General features: G+C 43.4%; 1 protein-coding gene across 2 annotated transcripts; it reads left to right on the top strand.

The window, feature by feature from the left end:
* The first annotated feature begins 446 nt into the window (after positions 1 to 446).
* Positions 447 to 23581, top strand: CREBL2 (cAMP responsive element binding protein like 2). Of its 2 annotated transcripts, XM_049783336.1 has the most exons (5): positions 447 to 805; positions 15499 to 15696; positions 17165 to 17318; positions 17465 to 17535; positions 20564 to 23581. In XM_049783336.1, exons 1-5 carry the CDS (start codon positions 791 to 793, stop codon positions 20582 to 20584), a joined length of 459 nt encoding a protein of 152 aa, XP_049639293.1. In that variant the 5' UTR covers positions 447 to 790; the 3' UTR covers positions 20585 to 23581. The 2 variants fall into 2 exon arrangements, with proteins under 2 accessions (XP_049639293.1, XP_049639294.1); XM_049783337.1 differs by lacking the exon at positions 17465 to 17535 and having other exon boundaries at positions 450 to 805.
* Positions 23582 to 24728: the final 1147 nt, after the last annotated feature.

Genomic DNA, 24728 nt, shown 5'->3' with positions numbered 1-24728 from the left:
CGCTCAGGGGTTACTCCTGGCTCTGCGCTCAGAAATCGCTCCTGGCAGGCTCGGGGGATCACATGGGATGCCGGGATTCGAACCACTGTCCGCCCTAGGTCCGCAGCATGCAAGGCAAACGCGCTACCTCTCCGGCCCCTTCGAGTCCCAAAACCTTCCCCTCCGGGCTCTGACACTGACAGCCGCCGGCTGGACCAGTTTTGCCTCTCGCCTGGCCACGCCTCCCTTATGGCCACTCCTCCCTCCTGGCCACGCCCCCGCAGCGCGGACTAGGCCGGACCGGGGTGGGGGGGTAAAACCAGACGCGCAGCCGAGGCCGTATGGACATTGTAGTTTTCTTCGATGTCAGCCGTGTAGAGCTCGCGAGGAGAATAAACTACAATTCCCAGCAGGCCGCGGGGCTACGGCAGCCGCGGGGGCCCATTCCGCGTGCCACGCCCCCCGCCCACCTCGGCCGTTCCGGGCCGCTCTCCAGAGCGTCTGTAAACATAGCCCGAGACGAGACTGTCATGGAGGGGGAGGAGGAGGCGGCGGCGGCGGCCCAGGGAGGCGTTCGGGGCCGCCTCCAGGGTCCGCTGTGCCACTCCTGAAGGGTCACCCCCGCGTCCCCGCGTTGACTGTGGCATCAGGGAAAAAACCAACTGTTAGGCGAGAGGAGGCGGCAGGCAGGACCATATCTCCCCCCTCCTTCCTTCCCCCGGGGCGGGGGCCGGGCCGGGCCGGGCTAGGCCTGTGACCCGGGGGCGGGCAGGGGGAGGGCGCGCCCGGCCAGGCCTGCCCGCCTGCCGAGATGGATGACAGCAAGGTAAGTCTTGGGGTTCGCACGCGCCTGCTTCGCTCTAGTAAGTGCGGGGGTCCCCGCCGCTCACCCCTGTCCCGAGACTCCGTGCCAGCACCCCAAGAAACACCTGCCTTAGTTAAGACATCCCTGCGCCTCTCCAGCTCCAGCCCGAGCCCAGTGGTACCCAGCTGGAATTCGGGGAACACCCCCAGGCTATGTTTCTCCTCTTCCCGAAGGGGCCCAGTCCTTTGGGAAATTGCACCCCACTTTCTTCTAATCCCCAGGGTGAGCCTGCCTGTTTGGCTGCTTTTCCAGGTCGTGCAAACTGCATTCACTCCTAGTTTTGCCTGCCCCAGAGTGTGAAGAACCCACTGACTTTTATTTATTTTTTATTATTATTATTATTTTTTAACTTCTGGCCTTGTCAGTTCCCAGCCCTTTCCCGAGTTGGAGATGTTGTTAGCGAATGTCCCCCCAACCCCTCAAAAATAACCCCCGATCTCTCTTCCCCCAGTCATCCTCTACTTTCTCTCTCTCTCTCTCTCTCTCTCTCTCTCTCTCTCTCTCTCTCTCTCTCTCTCTCTCTCTCTCTCTCTCTCCCCTCCTCTCTTTCTCCTCTCTCTCCTCTCTCTCCTCTCTCTCTCCCTCTCCTCTCTCTCCCTCCTCTCTCTCTCCTCTCTCTCTCTCTCTCCTCCCTCTCTCTCTGTCTCTCTCTCTGTCTCTCTCTGTCTCTCTCTCTCTCTCTCTCTCTCTCTCTCTCTCTCTCTGTCTCTCTCTCTCTCTCTCTCTCTCTCTCTCCTCTCTCTCTCTCCCCCCCCTTACTCAATGCCCCATTCATATCAGTTCACTCCCCCTCTCGGAGCTCTTTTCCTGTAGTTGGTTTGGAACACTCTGCTAAGCTCCTGTTGCTATTCATTCGTCCAGAATGTGGAATCTAACCTCGCTAAGAAAGACGTCTCTCAGCAGTCAATTTCTACTTGTTCACAAGCCTACTTACTTAGTGGCTAATAACCCCAACTCCAACCCCAGACCTCTCTCCTGGTCCAAATCACTATCCTTATTGTTGATAAGGTAGCAATGTCTGTTTGGGAGTTAATTGAGACCTTATATATATATATATATATATATATATATATATATATATATAAAACCTGCCATTATAACAATCACATGAGTGATCTTTATATGAGTATATTATATTTATATATAATGAGTATAGGGATAAATTACTGATTTTAGGATGCCTAAAAAATGGAAGCTTTTAAAAGAATTAGACGTCTAGAATTTTTAGTTTTTTAAAGAAGAAATCACTCCTTTCCTGTCCTTTCTAGAGAGTTTACTTTCAATAATTTCTGACAGGGACCCTTAGGGAACCCTCTTTCTTATTCTAAGTTCCTTTCCCTTCCACCTGATAAGTAGTAACTCTTCCAGAAAAAATAAAGGAAATAATTTTCCATACTAGAGGCCCAGTTTGACTTTCAGTCTTGGGTTTTAAAATTAAATCTGAATACATTATCACCATTACTTTTCTCCATAAAATAATGACCTGGCTGTTTAAGGATGCTAAAATATATTTTTTCCTTCATTTTTGAGACTTTTTCAAATGTTTGCCTTTCATATCTTTGAAACATTAAGCAAGTTTTTCAGACTTTAGTATAATCTCAAGCCCACCCAAATATGTAAGATTTGGTTGGGTTATTTGGCTTCCACATAAAATCACATAGGGATTATTTCTAAAATGAGCAAACTATAGTGGAGGGGACTATCAGAAGTTACTTGCTTGGCTAAAGCGATGACGTTCAACTGGGGTGATAGGCTGACCATACTTTCTAACAGGCTGGGAAGGTATTAGCAAAGTGAAGTCATATGTCTTGGAGGTTTGTTGCTTTTATGAGTGTTTAGAAACCAGCAGTCTCTTAAACCTTAATGATTATGAACCAGAAAATGTTTCCGTTGTCTCTGGATGGCTAATGCTTCTTTGAAATATCCTACTTTCACTTTGAGCTCTTGTCATCGTTGTTGTAGATGAGTAATATTTAAATGCCAGGGACAGTGAGACCAAGCTTTCTTCCTCTGGCAGGTGTTGGAAAAGAGCCCCGGAGAAGCCCTTTGCCCGCTCAAGAGTCCTGCTTTCTCTGTGTTCTAGCTCTTACTTCCCCCACAAATTTCTTTTTGTGTCCCTGATCCCTACATCCTCACAAACAAAACACAGTTTTTCCCTTAAGTCGTGTTTGGGTGCGGGTGCCAGTTTCCATTTTTCCTCTAAGAAGAAAGGTGGAGTTTGGGGACTGTGCCCAGGAGCACATCAAGGATAACAAACTGGCAGCAAGGCCAGAGTAACAGGAAGAGGGAAGGTAGGCTAAGCAACAGTTAGAGGCAGCACTGGAATGAGCAGCTCAGGAAATATGACTACGTGAAGCCTGCTTTTCCATAAGAAGCACATTTTGAATTGTTTTCTTAGGGGTAAGAATGGGTAGGCCAAGAACTTTCCAAATTGTGCCTTCTGGCTTTTTGGGGGTAAAAGGACCTGTTTGCATGGTCTCCACATGAGCCTGGTTGGTTGTCTGCCCGATGCAGTGTTGAGTATGAGTGGAGGTTGGCAGGACTGAATGGTGTCAGAGCTGCACAAAGATTGCCCTAGTGTGAGAGGTTGGGGCAATTGTGCAGATAGAAGAGCAAAGGCTTCACTTGTGCACTGTCTGGTCCCAGCTCAGTTGCTGCTGCTGCATTTTTGTCCTCCCCAACTCCATTGGGTGTGGCCCCTACTAAAAAAAAATTGCCTGATGTGTTTGGCCTTTATTAATCAGCAGGCTCCACTAAGTAAACTATCCAGAGTATACAGCCAAGAAAAAATGGGAAGAACTGGAGCAAGAGGGAGAAGGAGCACCTGAAAGCCAGCCTGGCAGACTAATGACAAAACTCAAATGCTGACCAGCAGGCCTCTGTGAGGGCTGACAGGGAAGCTACATCTTTGGTTTAGATGAGGATTGCAGATCATATTTATATAGCTTCAAGATCAGAGTCTAACACTTTCACACCTGGTGGGTGAAACCACCTGCCCTGGGGGCTCTAGAATGATCCAGGGGAGCATAACTAGCAACTTCACATGCTTTGGAGGGACACCTTGTCTTTGTTTACTGTAAGAAGATAGATTTCTAGGATGCATTGACTGTTTTTATGAAAAGGATCAATGGGCTACATGAGTTGAATGTTCAGAAACATCGTTTTCATGGTCTTTTATGGTCTTGTATTTAGTAGAGACTTCCTGGTCCTAGGCATAGTGCAGTAGGTGCCTAAGACTCTCATTTTAATGTTTCACTCTCTTCCAGTGGTCTTCAGCCCTTGGAGCACAGGTACACAGGTTCAGAGCCACCAATTTTGCAGCTAGGTCTGCCCTGCTCATACACTTAACTCTGCCTCTAGGTGGGATAGGCGCAGAGATATTGCATCAGTGATCTCAAACTCTATCCTTAATGGTTACATTTTGTGAGCATCTGAGGAAAGAATTTCAAAGAGGGAAAGTGGGTGCTACTTCCCCCCAAACCCAAAAGGGGTCAAGTGCAATGAGTAATGAAAAAAACAGGCACTGGTCTTGGAAAACTGGAGTTTGTTTAGGAATCTAGGAGGAGGCAATGACAGGAAGCTGAAAGACATAGAGACTATCTTACATAGATATACAGAGAATAGGGATATGACTTGGTGGAATAGCCCATTTTGGCATGTGTGAGGCCCTGAGTTCCAACCCCTGGAACTCCCCCAAAATTTCTATTTCACTGTATTGTCAGTAATAACTTTGAAGGGGGCCTGCCAACTTTATTGTCTCTTCATTTTCTTTCTCATGATCTCCTTTATGGGTATCCCCTAGCAAAATTGGCAGAAAGGTAAGCAGCAGGAAGACGTGATTAGATTTTTTTCTGCAGATTTGGAAAAGAAAAAGAAAAAGACCCTCAGCCACAGCTGTGAGGACACAGGGACCCCAGCACTGAATGAAAGTGCAGCTGTTTGTTTTGTCTTGTGGTCAAGAGCAGTGGCTGGCAGCTCCCTAGTTCTCTGAATTTCTCTAATCAATGTACAGATCTTTGGCTTTATGTCAGGAAGAACACAATACAGGCGCTCTGCACATCTTCTTGGGGGGCAGATGCTGTAATAATCTTCTTTGTTTAATGACCTAAGAAACTTTTATGATTTGTTCTAAGAATTAGAGCATAGAATTTAAATTGTACAAAGGGGTTTAATCAGCAGTTCTTAATCAATTGTTCAGGTTTCTTGTCCAATTTTAGCAGGTGTTTTTTCAACCTCTGTAAGTTGTTACTGGTGATAACAGTTTAGATATATTTCTTAATATTATTTTTCTTGTTTTGTTTTCTTTTTTGGTTTGTGGGTCCCACACAGTTGGGCAAGGGGCTCACTCCTGGATCTGTGGTGCCAGATCCAACTTACCTCAACCATGTGCAAGGCAAATGCCCAATTCACTGTACTAACTTTCCAACCCCACTGGATACTCTTACAGTTGCAAAGTAGAAAATATGGTTTCTTTCCCTAAGAGACTCACTTCTTCATTGCTTGAAGAAGATTAAAATGAAATACATGAAGCCACCAAAACAATAACAACAATACAACAAATTTGTGTTAGCAGTTATGTATTATATAAATGTAAAGAAAAATGATTATGGGCAGAGTAAATATTGTTGGAAGAGAGAGGACTGGAGTTGATGGTTCCTATTTCAGGAAGCATAGTGTTTGCCAATAGGGCCGGGTGGGGCAGGTGAGCACTGGAGAAATATGACATAGGCAAGAGTGCAGGGAGTGGACAGATATCCTGGCAGCTGGAGGGTGTCTTCTGGGAATGACAAATAGTGACATGACATACTGGATGAGATGGTAACCCCTAGAAAGATTTCCCCTTCCTGATTCCTGGAAACAAATGATATTGCCTTATATGAGTGATAGTCACTGTGAAAGAATGAAGTCTTATCTGAGGAGGAGTTTATCCTGGATGATCTAGAGGGGACCCTAAATCCAAGTGTTTTCATGAGTGCTGCAAAAGGGACTAGAATGATAGCACAGCGGTAAGGCGTTTGCCTTGCAAGCAGCCAATACAGGACGGACCCCAGTTCAAATTCCACCATCCCATATGGTCCTCCAAGCCTGCCAGGAGCGATTTCTGAGCACAGAGCCAGGAGTAATCCCTGAGCGCTACCAGGTATGACCCCAAAACTAAAAAAAGTGAGGGGACTCTAATAATAGCAGGATGGTAATAATACCACCAGAGCAGAAACTGGGGGCATAAAATTTTAGTCTAAGACTGAACCATGTGCTGGAAGAGGCAGTAGGATACTTCCGTGACAATTATTCCAGCTGCCATGAGAAAGGAGCACAGGGGTTCTGGTGACTACTGAAAGCAGAGCTGAAGCAGAGGGCTCTTCTGAGCTGGGCGTTAGACAAAGTCCTCCCTCACTTCCTCCCTCCCTTCCTTTTTCTTTTTTCCACACATGGTGGTACTCAGGGGTTACTCCTGGCTCTGTACTCAGGAATCATTCCTGGTAGTGCTCTGGGGACCACATGGAGTGCTGGGGATCACACCACACCCAGGTTGGTTGTGTGTGAGACAAGTGCCCTATCCACTGTATTAGTGCTTCAGCTCCAACAGTTTATTCTTTCTAAAATTGCTAAAATAATACTCTCCTACATTGGAAAAAAGAAAAGAAAAGCTCAATTAAAAAAAAAAGCCAGAGGGCCCGGAGAGATATCACAGTGGCGTTTGCCTTGCAAGCAGCCGATCCAGGACCAAAGGTGGTTGGTTCGAATCCCGGTGTCCCATATGGTCCCCCGTGCCTGCCAGGAGCTATTTCTGTGCAGACAGCCAGGAGTAACCCCTGAGCATCGCCAGGTGTGGCCCAAAAACCCCAAAAAAAAAAAAAAAAAAAAAAAAAGCCAGAAAGAAAAGTTACTTTTGTAACTTAAAAAAAAAATTGGCAGGAGGACATATCTGACTATGCTCTTGGTTCTGCACTCAGGACCACTCTTGGTGGTGCTTAGGGGACCAGATGGGATTTCAGAGATCAAACCTGACAGCCAGGCAAACACCCTACCTGATCTGACGTATGATCTTTCTGACTCCACTTTGGTGACTCTTGGTCAGATGAATAGACCAGGGAAGTGGTGAAAAAAGTGCAAGGTAGGGGAGAGCGATTGGGGGAGCCTGATGCAATAGTCCAGAGCCCTGACCAATGGAGAGAGAGGGAAACTGTACAGAGGACCTTACAATGGAAAGGTTTGTTAGCTGTCCTAACAAGGACTTCCAGAAGCCAAATGGACTGGCCCAAGTAAAACGACACAGGGTATTAATAGCAGTAAACCTAGAGCATTTACCACTTTGCAACCTTTTTTGGGGAAGTGACTCTGGTTTATGACCCCTTCTGAGGTACTTCAGGGACAGTGATGGTTTAATTTCTTTGTTACTAGCTGCTGTGGATGCAAGTCAGAGGAAGACCTAAATTCTGCCATTTAAACCTGTGAATAAAAAAGTCACACTATGACCCTGAATAGGGAATCCACTGATCCCTGGCTCTTCCTGCTGGCTGTGTTGACTTCATGTCTGCCACTTTGACTAGTCCAGCTCATGAACCACAAGGGCCCTTTGTTTTGGTCCTCAAATCCCTAGTCTCTGGTGTTTGGGACACAGTAGGTATTTAATCAATAGGTGTGGAATAGGGCTTCTCCTTTTCACCAGAAGAGGTGAGGACACTGGTTTTAGCCTTTTTGAAATGGTGTGAAGTGACAAGTGATGCTGTGAAGCTCAGACTGCCTAGGTGACTGTTCTCTTTCTCTTATGGCCCCCACCCCTGACTTAGCCCCAAATCCAGGTCTTGGTTGTTTGTTTCTCAAAAACTGGGAAGGAACATGGTCCAGGAATAGAATTTCCTCTGGATATGGGTGCCTTGCTGATTTTCCAAAGGCCCAAATGGGCCCACAGCCAAAATGAGCAGAACCCATGTGTAGGGAAGCACGCTCAGCTCCATACAGCCCTTTGTAGATTTGTTTTATTCTGCTTCTCTTTGTAATGGTTAAATTTACATTTAGAAATCTTAGGTTAAATCCAGGAATTGTTGATGTTGTTAAATGTCTTGGGTCTAGGAAGCTGGCTCAGTAGCTGAGCACAAGGCTTTCTTTCCCCTGACTCCATGCTCAGAGATCACTCCTAGTGATCCTTAGGGAACCATATGATGTTGCTGGGGATCAAACCAGGATCAACCACAGGCAAAGCAAGAGCCTAAGCCTCTATCCTATCTCTTCAGCCCTCATAGAGTCCTTTATTTTTTTTTTGGTTTTTCGGCCACACCCATTTGATGCTCAGGGGTTACTCCAGGCTAAGCGCTCAGAAATTGCCCCTGGCTTGGGGGGACCATATGGGACGCCGGGGGATCGAACTGTCCTTTCTTGGCTAGCGCTTGCAAGGCAGACACCTTACCTCTAGCGCCACCTCGCCGGCCCCTCATAGAGTCCTTTAATGAGTCATCTGGTTGTTGAACCTAGAGGTTCCATGTCTGAGCTATTGTAAGCAATATTGCTTTGAACATAGAGACGCAGATACCCCCTTTTTTTGTTAGTGTTTTTATATCCTTTGGAGAAATCCCTAACATGGCTATTGCTAGGGTTATAATTATCATTAGGGAAATATATAAGTTTTTTTTAAAGGAATCTACTGTGTTTCTTAGTGGCTGCAGTGATTCACACTTCTGTCCACTGTACACTCCAGCCTTACCAATATTTATTGTTTCCACTCTTTTGAATACAAGTGTGATCTGAAGTCATTATAGTTTTGATTTATATTTCCTTGATTTTTTAAGTGATGTTGAGTATTTATTCATACGTCTGTATACCATCTGTATATCTTCATTAGAGGTGTGTCTTTTCAGGTGTTTTGCCTTTTTTTTTGTTTGTTTGGTTTTGGGTTGTGGGGCTCATCTGGCAGTGTTCAGGACTCATTCCTGTAGTACTGGGATCATATGGGTTTCTGGGATTGAACAGAGGTTGGCCTCATGTGAGGCAAATGTCTTAACCTCTGTACTAGCTCTCCAGCACTCTTGGCCATTTTTTTTTTATAATTGCTTAGCTTGAAACATATTTTTTTATTTTTTAAAAATTAAGGTGAGATGGCAGGACCAGAGCGGTGGCACAAACGGTGGGGCATTTGCCTTGCACACGCTAACTTGGGATGGACCGCGGTTTGATCCCCTGACATCCCAAATGGTCCCCTAAGCCAGGAGCGATTTCTGAGCGCAGAGCCAGGAGTAACACCTGAGCATCACTGGCTGTGGCCCAAAAACCAAAAAAAAAAAAAAAAAAAATTACAGTGAGATGAGGCCGTAGTGATAGTACAGTGGTAGGGCATTTGCCTTGCACACGACCAATCTGGATGGACCTGGATTCAGTTCCCTGCATCCCATATGGTTTCCCAAGCCTGCCAGGAGCAATTTGTGAGTGCAGAGCTAGGAGTAACCCCTGTTCCCCACTGGGTATAGCCCACCCCCCCCAAAGTAAGCCTTTTATTTTTGTTAAGCCTTACTTTTATTTTTGTTTTTTTCATTTTTAGAATATCTTTATTTAAACACCATGGTTACAAACATGTTAAAACTCCTTACTTTAGATATCATCCCTTTATTGGATTATATTATATATGTTATATATTACATATATAATATATCATGTAACATACTATGTAATTATATAATATATTATATAATTATATAATATATAATTATAATATAATTATATTATGTGCAAATAATCTCCTAATTGCTAGGCCTCCCTTTTGGAATGGTAGGAGTTTCTTTTTTGCATAAGGCTTTGGTTTTGTTTCTTTGCTAGAGGATGCCCAGTTTTCGCAGCACCATGTTCTACCCACCTGCACTCACCAGCCACCCACAACACCATTTATGGGCAAGGCTGCCCTTTTTCTCTTTCAACTTTTGTAGCATTTTATTGAAAATCACTGTAAAGGCATATTTTTGGCTTTCTCAGTTCTTTTTCATTGAGCTCTATGTCCCAGTATCACACTACCTTGATTTCTGTAGCTTTCTAATGTTAGGTTTTTGTTTTGTCTTTTAGTTCACACACAGGAATTCTTAGGAGTTATTCTTGGTGGTACTTAGGTGACTATATGGGATGCCAGGGATTGAATCAGGGTTGGCCATGTGAAAGGCAACACCCTACCTACTGTACTATCACTCTTACTCCTCTAATATATTTTGAAATCAGAAGTTGTGAGCTGTCAAACTCCGCCTCCACCTTCGCCCGAGATTGTTTATTATTCTTTGTTTTTCCTTATGAATTCTAAAATTTTCTTGTTGGTTTTGTAAAATTAAATCTGGGATATTACTAGGGATTGTGTTGAATGGATAGGTGAATTTGGAGAGCATTTGCAAGTTCTAGACACTAACAGGTAGGCTTTTTGTTCGTTGGTCTTCCATTTCTTGCAGTGATGTCCTGTAGTTTTCAGTGCACAGTGCTGGTATTCTTTTGTTAAATTTACTCATAAATACCTCATTCTTTCAGATGCTGTTCTAAATGCAATATTTTCAGATCATTCAGATTGTATAGAATAGAAATATAACATTGTTGTTCCTTGGTTTCTTCTTGGAATCTATCCATTTCATCTCAGTTTTCTAGTTTCTGGGCAAACAACTTAATTTTCTTTTCCTAGTTTCTATAAATAGAAAGTTCATTGTTTTATTTAAATCTTCATTCTTTTTAATAGAGGTGTTTATTGCTTCTTCTGAGCACTGCTTCAGCACTAAGAGTAAACCCTAGCACTGCTGGGTGTGGACCAAATAAAAAGAAGAGGGGCCGAGAGATAGCACAGCTGGTAGGGCATTTGCCTTGCAAGTGGCCAACCCAGGACCAATGGTTGTTCAAATCCCAGCATCTCATACAGTTCCCTATGCCTGCCAGAAGCAATTTCTGAGCCAGGAGTAACCTCTGAGTGCCGCCAGGTGTGCCCCCCCCCCCCCCCAAATACAAAAAACAAAAGGAAAGAAAAGAAAAGAACTGCACTTATTTGGGGAGGGCACTCCCACTATTGCTCAGGGCTTACTCTTGGGTCTGTGCTGAGGGATCGTTCCTGGTGGGGCTCAGGTAGGCCACATACAAGGCAAGCACCCTGCCCTCTGTAGTATGGCTCTGGCCCCCAAAATTATACTTTTCTAAAGACCCATTTTAATTTTCATGTGGTGGATTTGAAGAAATAGCTCAAAAGGCTGAATGTATGCTCTACATGCAATAAACCTGGGTCGAATTTCTGATACTTTATGGTCCCCTGAGCCCTACCAGGAGTGGCCCAACTCCCCCATCCCCACTTCAAGTAAACAAATTTTCGTGCGGTTCTATGTCAATAGAAATCAAATTTTAAATAAAAAAATAATTTGGAGATTATTTTCTTATGTGGAATTTGTGTTGGTACCATATGTCAGTACTTCTTATTTTCAGAATATCAGTATATCTTATTTTGGGGCCATTGAGCAGTGCCCGGGATCTTATGGGACAGTGTTGTGCTGGGCTTGAACTCTGGCTTCTTGCACTCAAAGCTCGTGCACCGGCCCTTTGATCTATGTCTCCAATCCGATATCTGTATTTCCATATCACCACATTTACATGCTTCCCCACAGAAGATACAGGAAAGAGCAAAAGGCCAATGTGATTATCACCGAGTATGTGAAAACTTTGTGAAACAGTTGCTGAGAATGACTCTTTGACCCAGAGATATTTAAGGAATTTGTGAGTTTCATTTCAGTTTCTGGTTCCCAGTTTCTACTGAACTTCCCCTATCCATCACCCAATTTTTATGTATTTATGAAATTTGTTTGTGAAAACGACTTGTGGACTAGCCTACATGTGTATGCTACCTTCTTCCTTACAGAGTAGTCATAAGCTTACAATAATCCTAGGATCTGACTTGAATCAAAGCTGGCACACTAATCAGATGGTTGCTAGCTCAAAAAGCAAACAGTTCAGAGGAAATTAAGCTAGAGAAGTGGTGTTACATAGTTTCCAGTGTCATTTTATAGGATGACATGAAGGCAAGAAATCTTGCTTCGCTCACTGTGCCTTATTTAAATATTTTGCTACCATAAAGAGAAAGCGAAGAGTTTATGACTTTTCTGATTTTATGACTGTTCAGTTTATTTTAAAAATTAGTGAAGTCTGTGAAGGACACTGTGTTCTCACTGGCTTCTTGAAGTCACAGCACCATAATTAATTAAATGCAGCAATAGGAAGGAACTGTCTCAGAGTGCTGTTTGATCTGTGTCTCACTCTGCAGCATGAAGAATATGTGCAGTTACTTCAGATTTCACTAACAACAGACTACAAATATACTGCTTTTTAAAAACTGTAGTAAGGGCTAGAGAGGTACTTCAGCAGGTAGAGCATTTGCCTAACCATCTCAGGTTCAATCCCTGGTATCCCATAAATTTCTCGGGGCAGAAAGATAGCATAGATATAAGGCATTTGCCTTTCGAATCCGGGCACCCATATGGTCTCCTTTGCCTGCCAGGGGCAAATTCAGAGCATAGAGCCAGGAGTAGCCCCTGAGTGCCGCCGGGTGTGACCCAAAAACCAAAAAAAAAAAAAAAAAAATTCTCTTAAACACTGCCACGGGCCACCCCTAAGAGCAGAGACGTCACCCCTGAGTACTGCTGATGTTGCTCAACTCCCACCCCCCAAATAAAAACTGAATAGCTAGTTTTCTTTATACAACTGATGTGATCCATATGTTATTTAAATTTTAGCCTGCAGTAGTATGTGGATCTACTGACTATTCTTTTTTTTTTTTTTTTTGGTTTTTGGACCACACCCGGCGGTGCTCAGGGGTTACTCCTGGCTGTCTGCTCAGAAATAGCTCCTGGCAGGCACGGGGGACCATATGGGACACCGGGATTCGAACCAACCACCTTTGGTCCTGGATCGGCTGCTTGCAAGGCAAACACCGCTGTGCTATCTCTCCGGGCCCGGAACATCTGGCTTTTAAGGGAAGATGGGCGGCAGTCTCTGCCTCCTTTCAGAGCCGTGCTTAGCAGAGATAGCATCTTCCTCAGTCACTTACTGATCTTCCTGACCTGGTACCAAGACTCAGCCTTGCTCTCTCCTCAGGTCCAGGGCATCATTCATGAGTGCATTTGGAAAACAAAGGAATGAGTGCGTTTGGAAAACGAAGGCATCTCCTTGTAGTCTTCTTACCTGGAAAGGCACCTACATTTTCCCCAGTGGTTTGACAGTGTTTGGATTTCACATCTTTCCTTTGATTTAGAATTGCTTAATAACCTCAATAGTAATCTAATAATGCCTTTTTTAAATGACATCTTTCATTTTGGAGGCCAGTTTTCAGGAGGAATAGGAGCATATTTGAGAAACAAAGTGGATAACAATCATATTGCTGGAGAATGTAAAGAGTAATATAGCATGCTAGATTCAGCATTTCCTACAGCTCTGGCCTTCTGTTCCTCTTTTTTTTGGGAAAAAAAATAAATCAGCAATGACCCAGGCCATTTTTAAAAGAACAGTTGCATCCCTCAAAGACCCTTAAGTTTAAGGGGTTGAAGAAATAGTACAGCAGTAGGGCGTTTGCCTTGCACACAGCCAACCCAGGATGAATGCTGGTTTGAATCCTGACATCCCATACGGTCCTCCAACCCTGCCAGGGGCGATTTCTGAGTGTAAAGCCAAGAGTAACCTCTGAGTGCCACCAAATGTGACCCCAAAACAAAAAAATACTCCAGGGGCTGGAGAGATAGCATGGAGGTAAGGCGTTTGCCTTTCATGCAAGAGGTCATCGGTTCGAATCCCAGCGTCCCATATGGTCCCCCGTGCCTGCCAGGAGCAATTTCTGAGCATGGAGCCAGGAGTAACCCCTGAGCACTGCCGGGTGTGACCCAAAAAAAAATACTCCAGAGTGACCCCACTTTGGGAAATACTACTCCAGAGTAATAAGGCACTAGCATATGTCTGTTAAAAAAAAAGGCTCCAAAGTATGTTCCCCAAAATTTTGTTACTTTTCAGAGTGACTAAAGAACATTTAGTTAATGTATAAGTTCAGGTTCATGTATTTAAAATTTCATCAGCTTTACTCACATTATATGAGAGTTTGGGGAAATTCCAAAACAAAACAACAAAGAAGATTAATTTCCTTTGCCAGTTACCCTGTGCCGACACAGGCAAAAGAATAACAGGGCAACTGATAACATGTCTCATGATCCAGGTGGAACCCTGCTAAGACAACCAGAGTTATATTTACAGGCTTTTGAAAGCAGGAGATTTTCCAGAAGATTCTGGGACTTCCTGTGTGTTCTTTTGGGCTCTACAGGTTTGAGGAAAGAATTTACAACCAGATTTCTCTCTCTCTCTTTCTCTTTCTCTCTCTCTCTCCTCTCATATATATATATATATATATATATATATATATATATATATATATATATATATATATATATATATATATATATTTGGCTTTTGGGTCACACCTGGCGGTGCTCAGAGGTTACTCCTGGCTCTATGCTCAGAAATCATTTCTGGTAGGCTAGGGGGCCAAGGATGGAACCCAGTCGATCCTACCTGCTGTGCTATTATTCCATCCCCTTTTATATTGTTTATAACCTTAAGCATTTAAGATTCTCATTGATGTGGTTTTTGTGCTATTTGGGTGCCCAGTGGCTACTCCCAGCAGGGTGCTTGAGTGTTTGCTCCCGATGGTGATCAGGGTGGTGCTTTGGAGACCATGCAGTGCTTAGTTTCTGGGATGCCCACATGTAGAGCATGCACTCCAGACCTTTGAGCTATCTGCCCAGCCCATCACTGGCCTTTTATAAACATCTTTCTTCTATGTGTTTTCTCTGGCATTGAAATCACACTGAACTTAAAATTCGGAGTATTGCTTGTTTTTGCTTGTCATTTTATCAGAATTTTCTCAAGCCAATAAAAATACATCATCAACAAAATAGCACAGGTAATTTTTGGAAACCAAGTATATATGGTTTCATAACACCTTCTATTAAATTATTTAAGGTTTATTATGGAAGATATAAAAATTTATTTCTTCTCATCTTCATAGCAATCAAAATATCAGAAAATGTGGGTAGGGCACTTTCCTTGCACGCTGCCAACCCAGGTCCAATCCCCAGCCTCCCTTATGGTTCCTGTATTGAGCCTGCCAGGATTGAATCCTGAGTGCAGAGTCACACACCAGGTGTGACTCCTTCCCACCAAAAAAAGTGTCAGTAAAAGAAATGACAGGAGCTGTGGATGTGACTCAGTAGGTTATAAATGAGGCCCTGAGTCGAATTCACAGTACAATATGAGCCCCAGAGCATGACTGGGGAAGGCCCTTACAAAACAACAGCAAATTTATGAAGCACAGCCTGGCATAGTATTGTGCTACTTTATTGGGGGGGGGGTGCTCAGGGGTTACTCCTGGATCTGCTCTCAGAAATTTCTCCTGACAGGCTCAGAGGATTGTATGGATGCCAGAGATCAAACCCAGGTTGGTCACTTGTAAGGCAAAAATGTCTTACCCTGCTGTACTGTTGCTCCAGCTTCTGGCATTGTGCTCCTTAGCTCAATAAACTTCACGTATTTAATTTTATCAATATTTTCTTCACTAACTTGCATCCATAATCACTAGTATCCATACCTAAAAAGCAAAACAACGTTGTTTCTTGCTAAAGGTGGTTGGAGGCAAAGTGAAGAAGCCTGGTAAACGTGGGCGGAAGCCGGCCAAGATTGACTTGAAGGCTAAGCTTGAGAGGAGTCGGCAGAGTGCAAGAGAGTGCCGGGCCAGAAAGAAACTCAGATATCAGTATCTGGAAGAGCTGGTGTCCAGTCGGGAGACAGCCATCTGTGGTCTCAGAGAGGAACTGGAAATGGTAAGCCAGACCCCAGCATGCGGGTTACAGGACTGCAGTAAAGCTTAAGGGACTAGAATGGGCCCAGGGTAAAACACAAGCATCTGTGTGACCCCAAGTTTGTTTCTGGGTGCTGTAGAAATATATAATAAAACATGAAGCCCATTTGTAGGAGCCAGTTTACAAACATGGGAATGAATCTGAATGGCTTAGCCAAGATTTAAACACACATACATTTTATTTCACATGGCTAGTAGGAGCAGAATGTACACAATGCTATCCTTAGAAATTGTTCACCAGAGGGCTGAACAGACTCATCTGGTCACATAGCCAGGCTAAGGATTGTTGGGAATGGCCCGGCCACTGCTGAGGAGGCCTTCCCCAACCCCCTGAGATAAATAACACTACATGATATTATTTTGTATAACTATTATGTATAATGAATATATTATATAGCACATCTTATTAGCATATTTACAAATGAAAAAAGTAGTATATAATAGTATTTATTGAATGATAGCACTTGGGGCCGGAGAGATAGCATGGAGATAAGGCGTTTGCCTTTCATGCAGAAGGTCATCGGTTCGAATCCCGTCGTCCCATATGGTCCCCCAAGCCTGCCAGGAGCAATTTCTGAGCATGGATCCAGGAGTAACCCCTGAGCACTGCTGGGTGTGACCTAAAAACTACAAAAAAAAAAAAAAAAAAAGAATGATAACACTTGTATTTATTTAAATATTGATTTGACATGTTTTATTAAGTTCTTCACTCAGATTTTGGGGATTGACTATATAGCATTGTAGAGGACAAAGTAAAAGAGAATTGAAACTTCACTACTATGAGCTCAGGGAGGAGGTATAAATAAGGTGGTAGAGAGAAGACATGATTATTACAGAACTGAGACAGGCCACCTCAGATTTTTCAGCCACAATGAGAGATATAGCTATAAAGTTGTTCATGATTGTTTCAGTCATATAATGTACAACACCCTTCACCAGTGCACCATTCTGCAAGCAATGTCCTTACTTTCCTTCCTGCCTTTCCCTCATCCCTACCCTCAACCTGCCTCTGTGGTATAGAATATTCATTAGGTGTTTTCCTCCCTATTCTGAAAGCTTGGAAGCCTGACCTCAGATCTCAGGTACCTGGAAGATGTGCAGTGGAGAGAGGGGTCCCAGCAGGTGTCTCATAGGGAGCTCTATCTAGTATAAAGATTCCCCAGAGTACCCACTAGTCTCTAACTAGTCAGAGTTTCCTTAACTTTTCTTTTTTTTGTTTGTTTTTTTTTTGTTTGTTTGTTTTTGGGTCACACCCCGAGGCAGCACTCAGGGGTTCCTCCTGGCTCTATGCTCAGAAATCACTCCTGGCAGGCTCAGGGGACCATATGGGATGCCAGGATTCAAACCGCCATCCTTCTGCGTCTAAGGCAAGCGCCTTACCGCTGTGCTATCTCTCTGGCTCCTCCTTAACTTTCTGTTGCATGTTCTAGTACAAACAGTGGTGCACGGCCATGGACCAAGGAAAAATCCCTTCTGAAATCAAGGCCCTGCTCACTTTCGAGGAACAGACCAAACCTCAGCAGAGCGTCGTTGTCGTCAGCAGACACACAAAAGCCGGGAAGACAGATGCGCACAGCAATTCTTGTGAGTACAAACTGGGGGGGGGGGTTTGAGCTGTGAGAAGGGAGGTGGTCTGTTAACTGACCCCTTTCCTTGGGGTGTTTTCTTTGGGGAGGTGAAGGGGTGTTTGAGCCACTCCCTGCAGGGCTAACTCCTGGCTCTGTGCTCAGGGATCACTCCTGGTGGGGCTCAGGGGACTCTACAGGATGCCGGGATGGAACCAGGGTCGGCCGTGTGCAAGGTGAGCACTTGAATCCATGTACTCTCTCGTGGGCCCAGTGTGTCTTCAGTACAGCGAATGTTACTGTCTCTATGAAATGACTTTAAGAAATCAAATACATCACTTGATTTGTATTTGATGTATTTGATGCATCAAAGCTGATTTTCAGGGACACACACATGAGATGTCTTCACATTTGCAATGTTATTTCAATAAAATGAAATTACAGTTGAAAATGAAGCAGTATTCCAAACATTGAAATGCCTTTTATTTGGGGGTCTCTGAAGAGCCACTGATCAATGCACCCAAAGTCTGTAAGTAGATAATCCATAAGTCAGATTGATTTTCTAGTTGCTATTACTAATATTCTTGATTTGTATTTTTATGTAAATCTTACAAAGACTTTGATTCCATTCACTTTCATTTGTCCTAAGTATTCCTCCAGTTTTTGTGCTAAGAAATTACATGTCATAATTAGATCCTTGGCAAAAGGACTGGTCAGAGCTGCAGGGTCCCTGAGCTTCCCAGGCAAATCTGTCCTCCCTGGAGGCTGTTCTGTTCAATACTGTAAAGACACTTTCTTCATGCCTGAGGTGAAATTCATGTATCATTTTAGGGGCCTAAGAGATGGTACAGAGGTTAAGATGCTTGCCTTGCACCCACTAGCTCTGATTAAACCCTAGTTTCTATATAAGATCCAGTAGGCACTGCCAGGGTCCATTCAGACAGGGATTGAAGCTGAGCACTGCTGGCTATGGCCCCAAAACAAGATAACAAAAAAAAATTAACTATTTTAAAATAACAATTCAGAAACATTTGGTGCATTCACAGTGTACCACCTCCCTCTCTTTGATTCTCAGAGTCTTCATTTTCTACCAGACTTTGACAGTCCTACACTGCTTTCAGGGATCAGTCAACTTTCTGCCCTGATTTCTTTCACCCAACTTTATGTTTCCAGAGTTCAGCTTGCTACACTCAGGATGTATTTATGCATATACTTCCTATTCCTGTTATGGCTGCCTATTCTCTATCATATATATATATATATATATACATATATATACATATATACCTCAATTTGTTGATACACTTATCTGTCAGTGAATACTTCTTATCTTTTAGCTGTTAGAAATTCTGCTATTGTCAATGTGTTGGTGACAGATATTTCTTCAGTGCCTGCTTTTAGTTCTTTTGGGTTTATACTGAGTAGAATTGCAGGTCTTAGGGGAGCTCTGTGTTGAACATTGATGAATACCACAAATTCTTTCTGGGATATCTGAAGCCCACCATGTTGCCAACGTACCACATTACCAAAACAGGAGGCATCTGTCTTGTTTCTCCTCCCATCTACACACTCTCTCTCTCTCTCTCTTGGTTTTGTTTTGTTTTGTTTTGTGGCCATATTCCGCAGTGCTCAGAGCTGACTCTGCACTCAGAAATCAATCCTGGCAAGGCTCAGGGGACTATATGGGATGCTGGGAATTGATCCCGGTCAACTGTATGCAAGGCAAGTGCACTACCCGCTGTATTTTCTCTCTAGCCCCTCTTACTTTTCTTGTACAGTACCACTTTTCTAGTGGGGATGGAGTGGCTTTGATTGGCTTTTCCTAGTTGCCAGTGATGTGGCACTTCTTCCTTTTTTTTTTTTTTTTGTGGTCATTTTTAAATCTTTTTAGTGTCTGTCTAAATGTCTTGCTCATGTTGTAAGCCAGAAGTTCCCAAACTTATTTGATTTACTTCCCCGTCCCCCTATTTTCAGAAAACAAACCACACAGTGCCCCCCAAAAACTGTTATTTAAAGGAACAAACAGAATAATATAAAATAGAACAGCCTCCAGTTGTACCTGAAGCTACTGCTGCCTTCCTTTATCTATCTCTTTGTCTCTTTAGTGAACCCCCAAACAGATGCTGGCAGTGGTCTTCCCACTTTGGATCAACTTTTTTTTGTGTGTGTGTGTGGTTTTTGGGTCACACCTGGCAGCTCAGGGGTTACTCCTGGCTCTATGCTCAGAAATTGCTCCTGACAGGCTCCGGAGACCATATGAGATGCTGGGATTCGAACCACTGACCTTCTGCATGCAGGCAAAACGCCTTACCTCCATGCTATCTCTCTGGCCCCTGGATTGTTTCTTTTAATTGTTGAATTTTAAGTTATATATTTTAGGTTTGTTATGATTTTATTTTTGTTTTGGTGCCACACCCAAGTGCTCAGGGGTTACTCCTGGCTCTGTGTTCAGGAATTACTCCTGGCTGTGTTTGGGAGACCATTTGGGATGCCGGGATTGAACCCGGCTTCATGCAAAACAAACAACCCTACCTGCTTTACTACTGCTCTGGCCCCATAGATGTGTTATCACATTTTCCCCATTCAAATAGGTCATCTTCATTCTGTTCTTTTTCGTTTTGTGTATGTGTTTGTTTGCTTGTTTGTTTTTGCCTTTTTTCCCCTCGAGTTTATTTTGGAACCACTCCTGTTTCTAGGTGCTCAGGACTTGATTCCTGATTCTACTCAGGGATCACTTATGGCAGGGCTCAGAGGACTTCGTGGGGTTTCAGGAATCAAACCTGGGTCAGCTGTGTGCAAGGCACATGCCCAGACTGCTGTACTGTTGCTCTGGCTCCAATGTCTTCACTCTTTTGATAGGATTCTTTGATTCACACACACACAACTTATTAAAAGGTTTATTCTATGCTTACTTTTTAAAAATAAGATAATATATGCCTACGCTCATTTGAACTGATGAGAAAAGCCAAACCTGTTTGATTTTCATCTCTTCAGTATTTAAGAATAGTCTCTCCATAGATAACTAAAACAGGAGACAGAATATATGCTTTAAAAAACACATTAACTCAACTTCATTGGACTTTCTTGGCTTTAAAAACATTGTCAGAGGCAAGGAGATGGTTCAAAAGAGTGGAGTGGGTGTGTGCATCATGGGCCAGGCTTGAGATTGATCCTAGCACCTCAGGCCCTAACTGCCAGGTAAGACCCTTTTGGCCCCCAGCAAACAAAGACATTCTCATGTTGGGAGATTTGGTGTGTTTTCAGGGTGAAGAGCGTGGACACTGATGAGGTGGTGACCTGAGTCGGCCCTGATTCTTCCGGATGAATGGACAAGATCATGCTTGCTGGCTCCTCTCACTCCCTGCTGCTCAGCCTCATCTCTGTCGACCTGCAGTTTCTACCAGAATGTGTGGCCCAGATAGATCTCAGAGGAGTTGGCTTGAACTTCCAACTCTTAGAAAACTGACAAACATTCAGAGCTGTTGTAGTGGCATTTAATGTTGCAGGGCTTGAAGACACAAGAGTAGAAAGAAATGGTGAAGACCGTGTTTTTGCACCTTAACTCCACTTTGCTTTCTTGGTTAATTTATATTCCTTCCATGTAGTCAATGTGATTGTACATGTATGTGTGTGGAGGGCCACCTCCTTCCATGTGTTTGATTGCCCTTAAAAAGAAATATCAACTGGCTGACAACCGACTCTTTAGTTCTCAGCCTTCATGGACCTAATCTTTTTCCTTTGCGTTTACTTGAGTAATGTTTATTTTCTGCATGAACCATGATTTCTCCGGTGAGCCATTCCAGCATAAGCTGTGAATATGTATTTCAAATATATACATTTCTATTTTTATAATCCATGATATGCCTGTTTATAAAAAAAATACATGTTAACAGATCCATCAGGAAAGCCCTTCAGACAGCCTCTAGCTAAAACTTCTGTTGCTGTCTTCTCAAACAATCTAAAAGTCTGCCAAGGCCTAAGCCATACTTCTAGAATAGTTTGGCACATTTAATTTTTAAGCAGGAAGTCACCTTTAATGCATTTCAGCAGCACACGGCACCTTGCTGACCCTGAGTCGGATGTCTGCCTGAGTTTCTGGTGTATGTCTTGGTAATAATGTCTGTAGCAGACAGAAGTGAATGTTTGCACACATTTCCTTGTGTGCTTAACTAGTGTAGAATTTTTCTCTAGAAAATAGGATGAATCTAGCTGCTGAGATTGAGTTTCTGCCTGTAGAGTCTGGAACCAAATGAGGATTAAATTGCTGCTGGACCTGGACTGGCTGCAACTAGAACAGAATGCAGGGCTCCTTTGCTGCCTAGTGGGCGCCTGCTTCCCATAGCACATGTTTTACAGCAGAAGAAATCCCTGTAGGGTCTGCATTCCTGTGCCTGCTGCACCCCCAAGAGGGAAGGGAGCCATGGGGTTCGCAGGACAGGGCAGGTCTTTATAACTCCTGTCACTCAACCAGGAGGCTGGCGGGAAACAGGGCACATGATAGGGTCCATACAGACAGACCCTACGCCTTCCTTTCCCCACCCAGCACTCCAACCCTCTCCTCTTTCTTGGGAGTTACGTCAGTTGTGTTCTCTTTGGCTGCTCAATGTAATTGTTCTTTGGGAGGATGAAGCAAACCTTTGGCTTTCAAACAATGAGTGTTCTGTTCTAAACTGGCAGTCTAAGAGGAGGCTGGGAGGTGGAACATGAGAGGGACCACAGTTGTGATGACAGGTACTTCCCCTTCTCTCCGCTGGGCCAGGCATTTGGGTGAAGCGCCTCGGCCTGTGTCCCCCCAGCTCTCTCAGCTTGGCCTGTAAACTCAGCTCTTGTCCAGTCTCACGTGACTACTAATAAACCACTAGCCCAGACTGTTAGGTGTCTCTGTGTTTGGGGGTACTGGGTTTCAAGAGTATTTAATGTCTTTTTTTTTTTAGGATTACAAATACAGATAGATTAAAGATTGTGGATATTCAGGCTTTCAGAATGTAAGTGTTGTACAATATAGTGTTCAAGATTGTAATGGGTGTGTTTTGCCTTTTGGCCTACTAAAATGTATATCTTTATTTTTGCAAAACAACTTAAGACTTTTACTCTGTACTCTCTGTCCAGCATCTTTTGAATTCCCCCCCAGAGTTGTTTTCAAACCCAACATTCCAAAATGAATGTGGCTCGCCAACGGAATGTCTCTGCTGCACATGGTCTTTCTTCTCTGGTCATAGTGTTTGACTCCAGGATCCTTTGAGTTCTTCCCCCACCCACCCCTACCCACCCACACCGTTATATCTTTGTAAGAACAACAATGACTTTGTCCTCAGGCAGAGGATGTGTTATTTTGAGTGAAATTAAATTATAGTTGATGGTAGTTTGTTCCAAAAAGCCATTTGCTCATTATTTTGGAATGAATTAAACCAAGGGACAGTTCCTTGGTCTCGGAAAAGGACCGTTTGGAATGCTTTGGGCATTGTGCTGGCCACGTGCTTTGGCCACTTGAAGCCTATTAATGAACGTCACTGGTTCAAACAGTTGGAGCCCGTCTCTCCCTTGCAGTGAAAGAGAAGTGAGTCGAAACCCTCCTCTCTTCTCCCTGGTGGGCTTCATCCCCATGGATCCGTGCTGTTTCGCTCACTCTCTTGAGTAAACAGCAATGTTTTCTTTTTCTTTTTCTTTTTTTTTTTTACCCCCCAAAGAATGGTATGGGGGGAAACTATAATTGTGTATTTAGACCGCAACATTGTGTTACTAAGTTAGCATAGACCTGCTGTATATTAAAGAACTGAATCTAACAGGAAATAAGTTTGACCAAGTCAGGTTTTAGGATATAATTGAAAAATTTGAAGTTGTTTTCCTATTTTATCTCAAATCTTTATGTATCTAAATTAAATCTGTCTTACTGCAGCAAATGTATATCACTGTTTAACAGCTAATTGACAGTATTTATCATCATCTAGCGTTTTCGCTTACCTTGGAATTATAAGCAAATTGATTTAGCTCATTACAAAAAGTACAGATTTAAACTAGACTTACTTTAGTTCAAATGAGGGCAAAGAAAAAGAGAATTAAAAAAAAGAAGTGTTCTATTTCATAAGAAATCAGTTGTGGGGGTGGGCAAGAACAAAAGAAATCAGTTGCATATTTTATCAGTTACATACTTAGTTTTATAAGACGGGAAGGTCACTAATAATCCACATGGTATTTGGGGGGGGGCATTGAAGGAAATTTTCTTTATGTGAAGAGCATTGTATAATTATATTTTTATGAGAATAAAATATCTTCACCAGAGAGCTGTCCAGTTGTCAGTTTCACAATCCTGAACGTCTGTAGCATGGGGTATTGTAAGGAGTGTGAGGTTGGTCTGAAGTCTGTTTTTTGAGTCACCTTGAATTATTTAAGCTAATCTTCATCTTACTCAAGAAGAAGTGGAGAGGGGCCGGAGAGATAGCATGGAGATAAGGCGTTTGCCTTTCATGCAGGAGGTCATCGGTTTGAATCCAGGCATCCCATATGGTCCCCCCGTGCCTGCCAGGAGCAATTTCTGAGCCTGGAGCCAGGAATAACCCCTGAGCACTGCCGGGTATGACCGGAAAAAAAAAAAAAAAAAAAAAGAAGAGGTGGAGAATAATTTACAGTTATTGGCAGACTAATTAGGTGTTCTAAGAAACTATTCTTAAATTACCTCATAAGGATACTTGTGGAATCTTTACATCCTGTAACAGAATAGTAACAATAACAGTATAATTGAAGTCTCAATCTCTCTCTCCCTCTCTCTCTCTCCCCCTCTCCCTCCCTCTCTCTCCTCTCTCCTTTCAAAGCAAAATAGCCGTCTAGTAATTAGGCTCATTTGAAGAGCAATTAATATCCCAAAGGGAACTTTCCTATATTCTGCATCAAGTCAGCTACTAAGACACTGGGTTTTCTTCTTTTCTTCCCTGATGCCGTTCACGTGACTTGGACAGGTCACAAGCCAGAGTGTCCTGGAGCTGCAGAAAGGCCCCCAATAGAGAGGAACAGAACATTCCACTGCAGGCTTCAGCACTTGCACGGGCACTTGCAGAGAGGGTTCTTCCTCAGAGTATTCTTCCAGATGACTCCCTGCTTCCTCCCTGGGGACCTTTATAAAAGTTCTGAAACTAGGATTGCCTCTTCAGGGAAAGACAGCTGGGGGTGATATCTCTTCCCTACCCACCTAGACCCCCAGAAGGCTGATGGATTCAGATTATCAGTCAGAGGAGCTCAGCAGGTCTTCATATAACATTTTATTAACACAAGAAAAAATAAACTATAGAGGGTTAGGGAGGTGTTCTAGTGAAGACACCTAGCATGTGTGAGACCCTGAATCCTGTTCCTGGCCTCCACATGGCCTCCAAGAATTTACAGGCCTATTTCAAAAGAAAAGAAAAAAGAAAAGAGACTCAATTCCAGCCAGGGCTTC

The sequence above is a fragment of the Suncus etruscus genome, chromosome 11 (genome assembly GCF_024139225.1).
Source record: "Suncus etruscus isolate mSunEtr1 chromosome 11, mSunEtr1.pri.cur, whole genome shotgun sequence".
Lineage (NCBI taxonomy): Eukaryota > Metazoa > Chordata > Mammalia > Eulipotyphla > Soricidae > Suncus > Suncus etruscus.
Note: the sequence above shows the minus strand (reverse complement) of the source record. Positions and strands in the feature narration are given on the sequence as shown.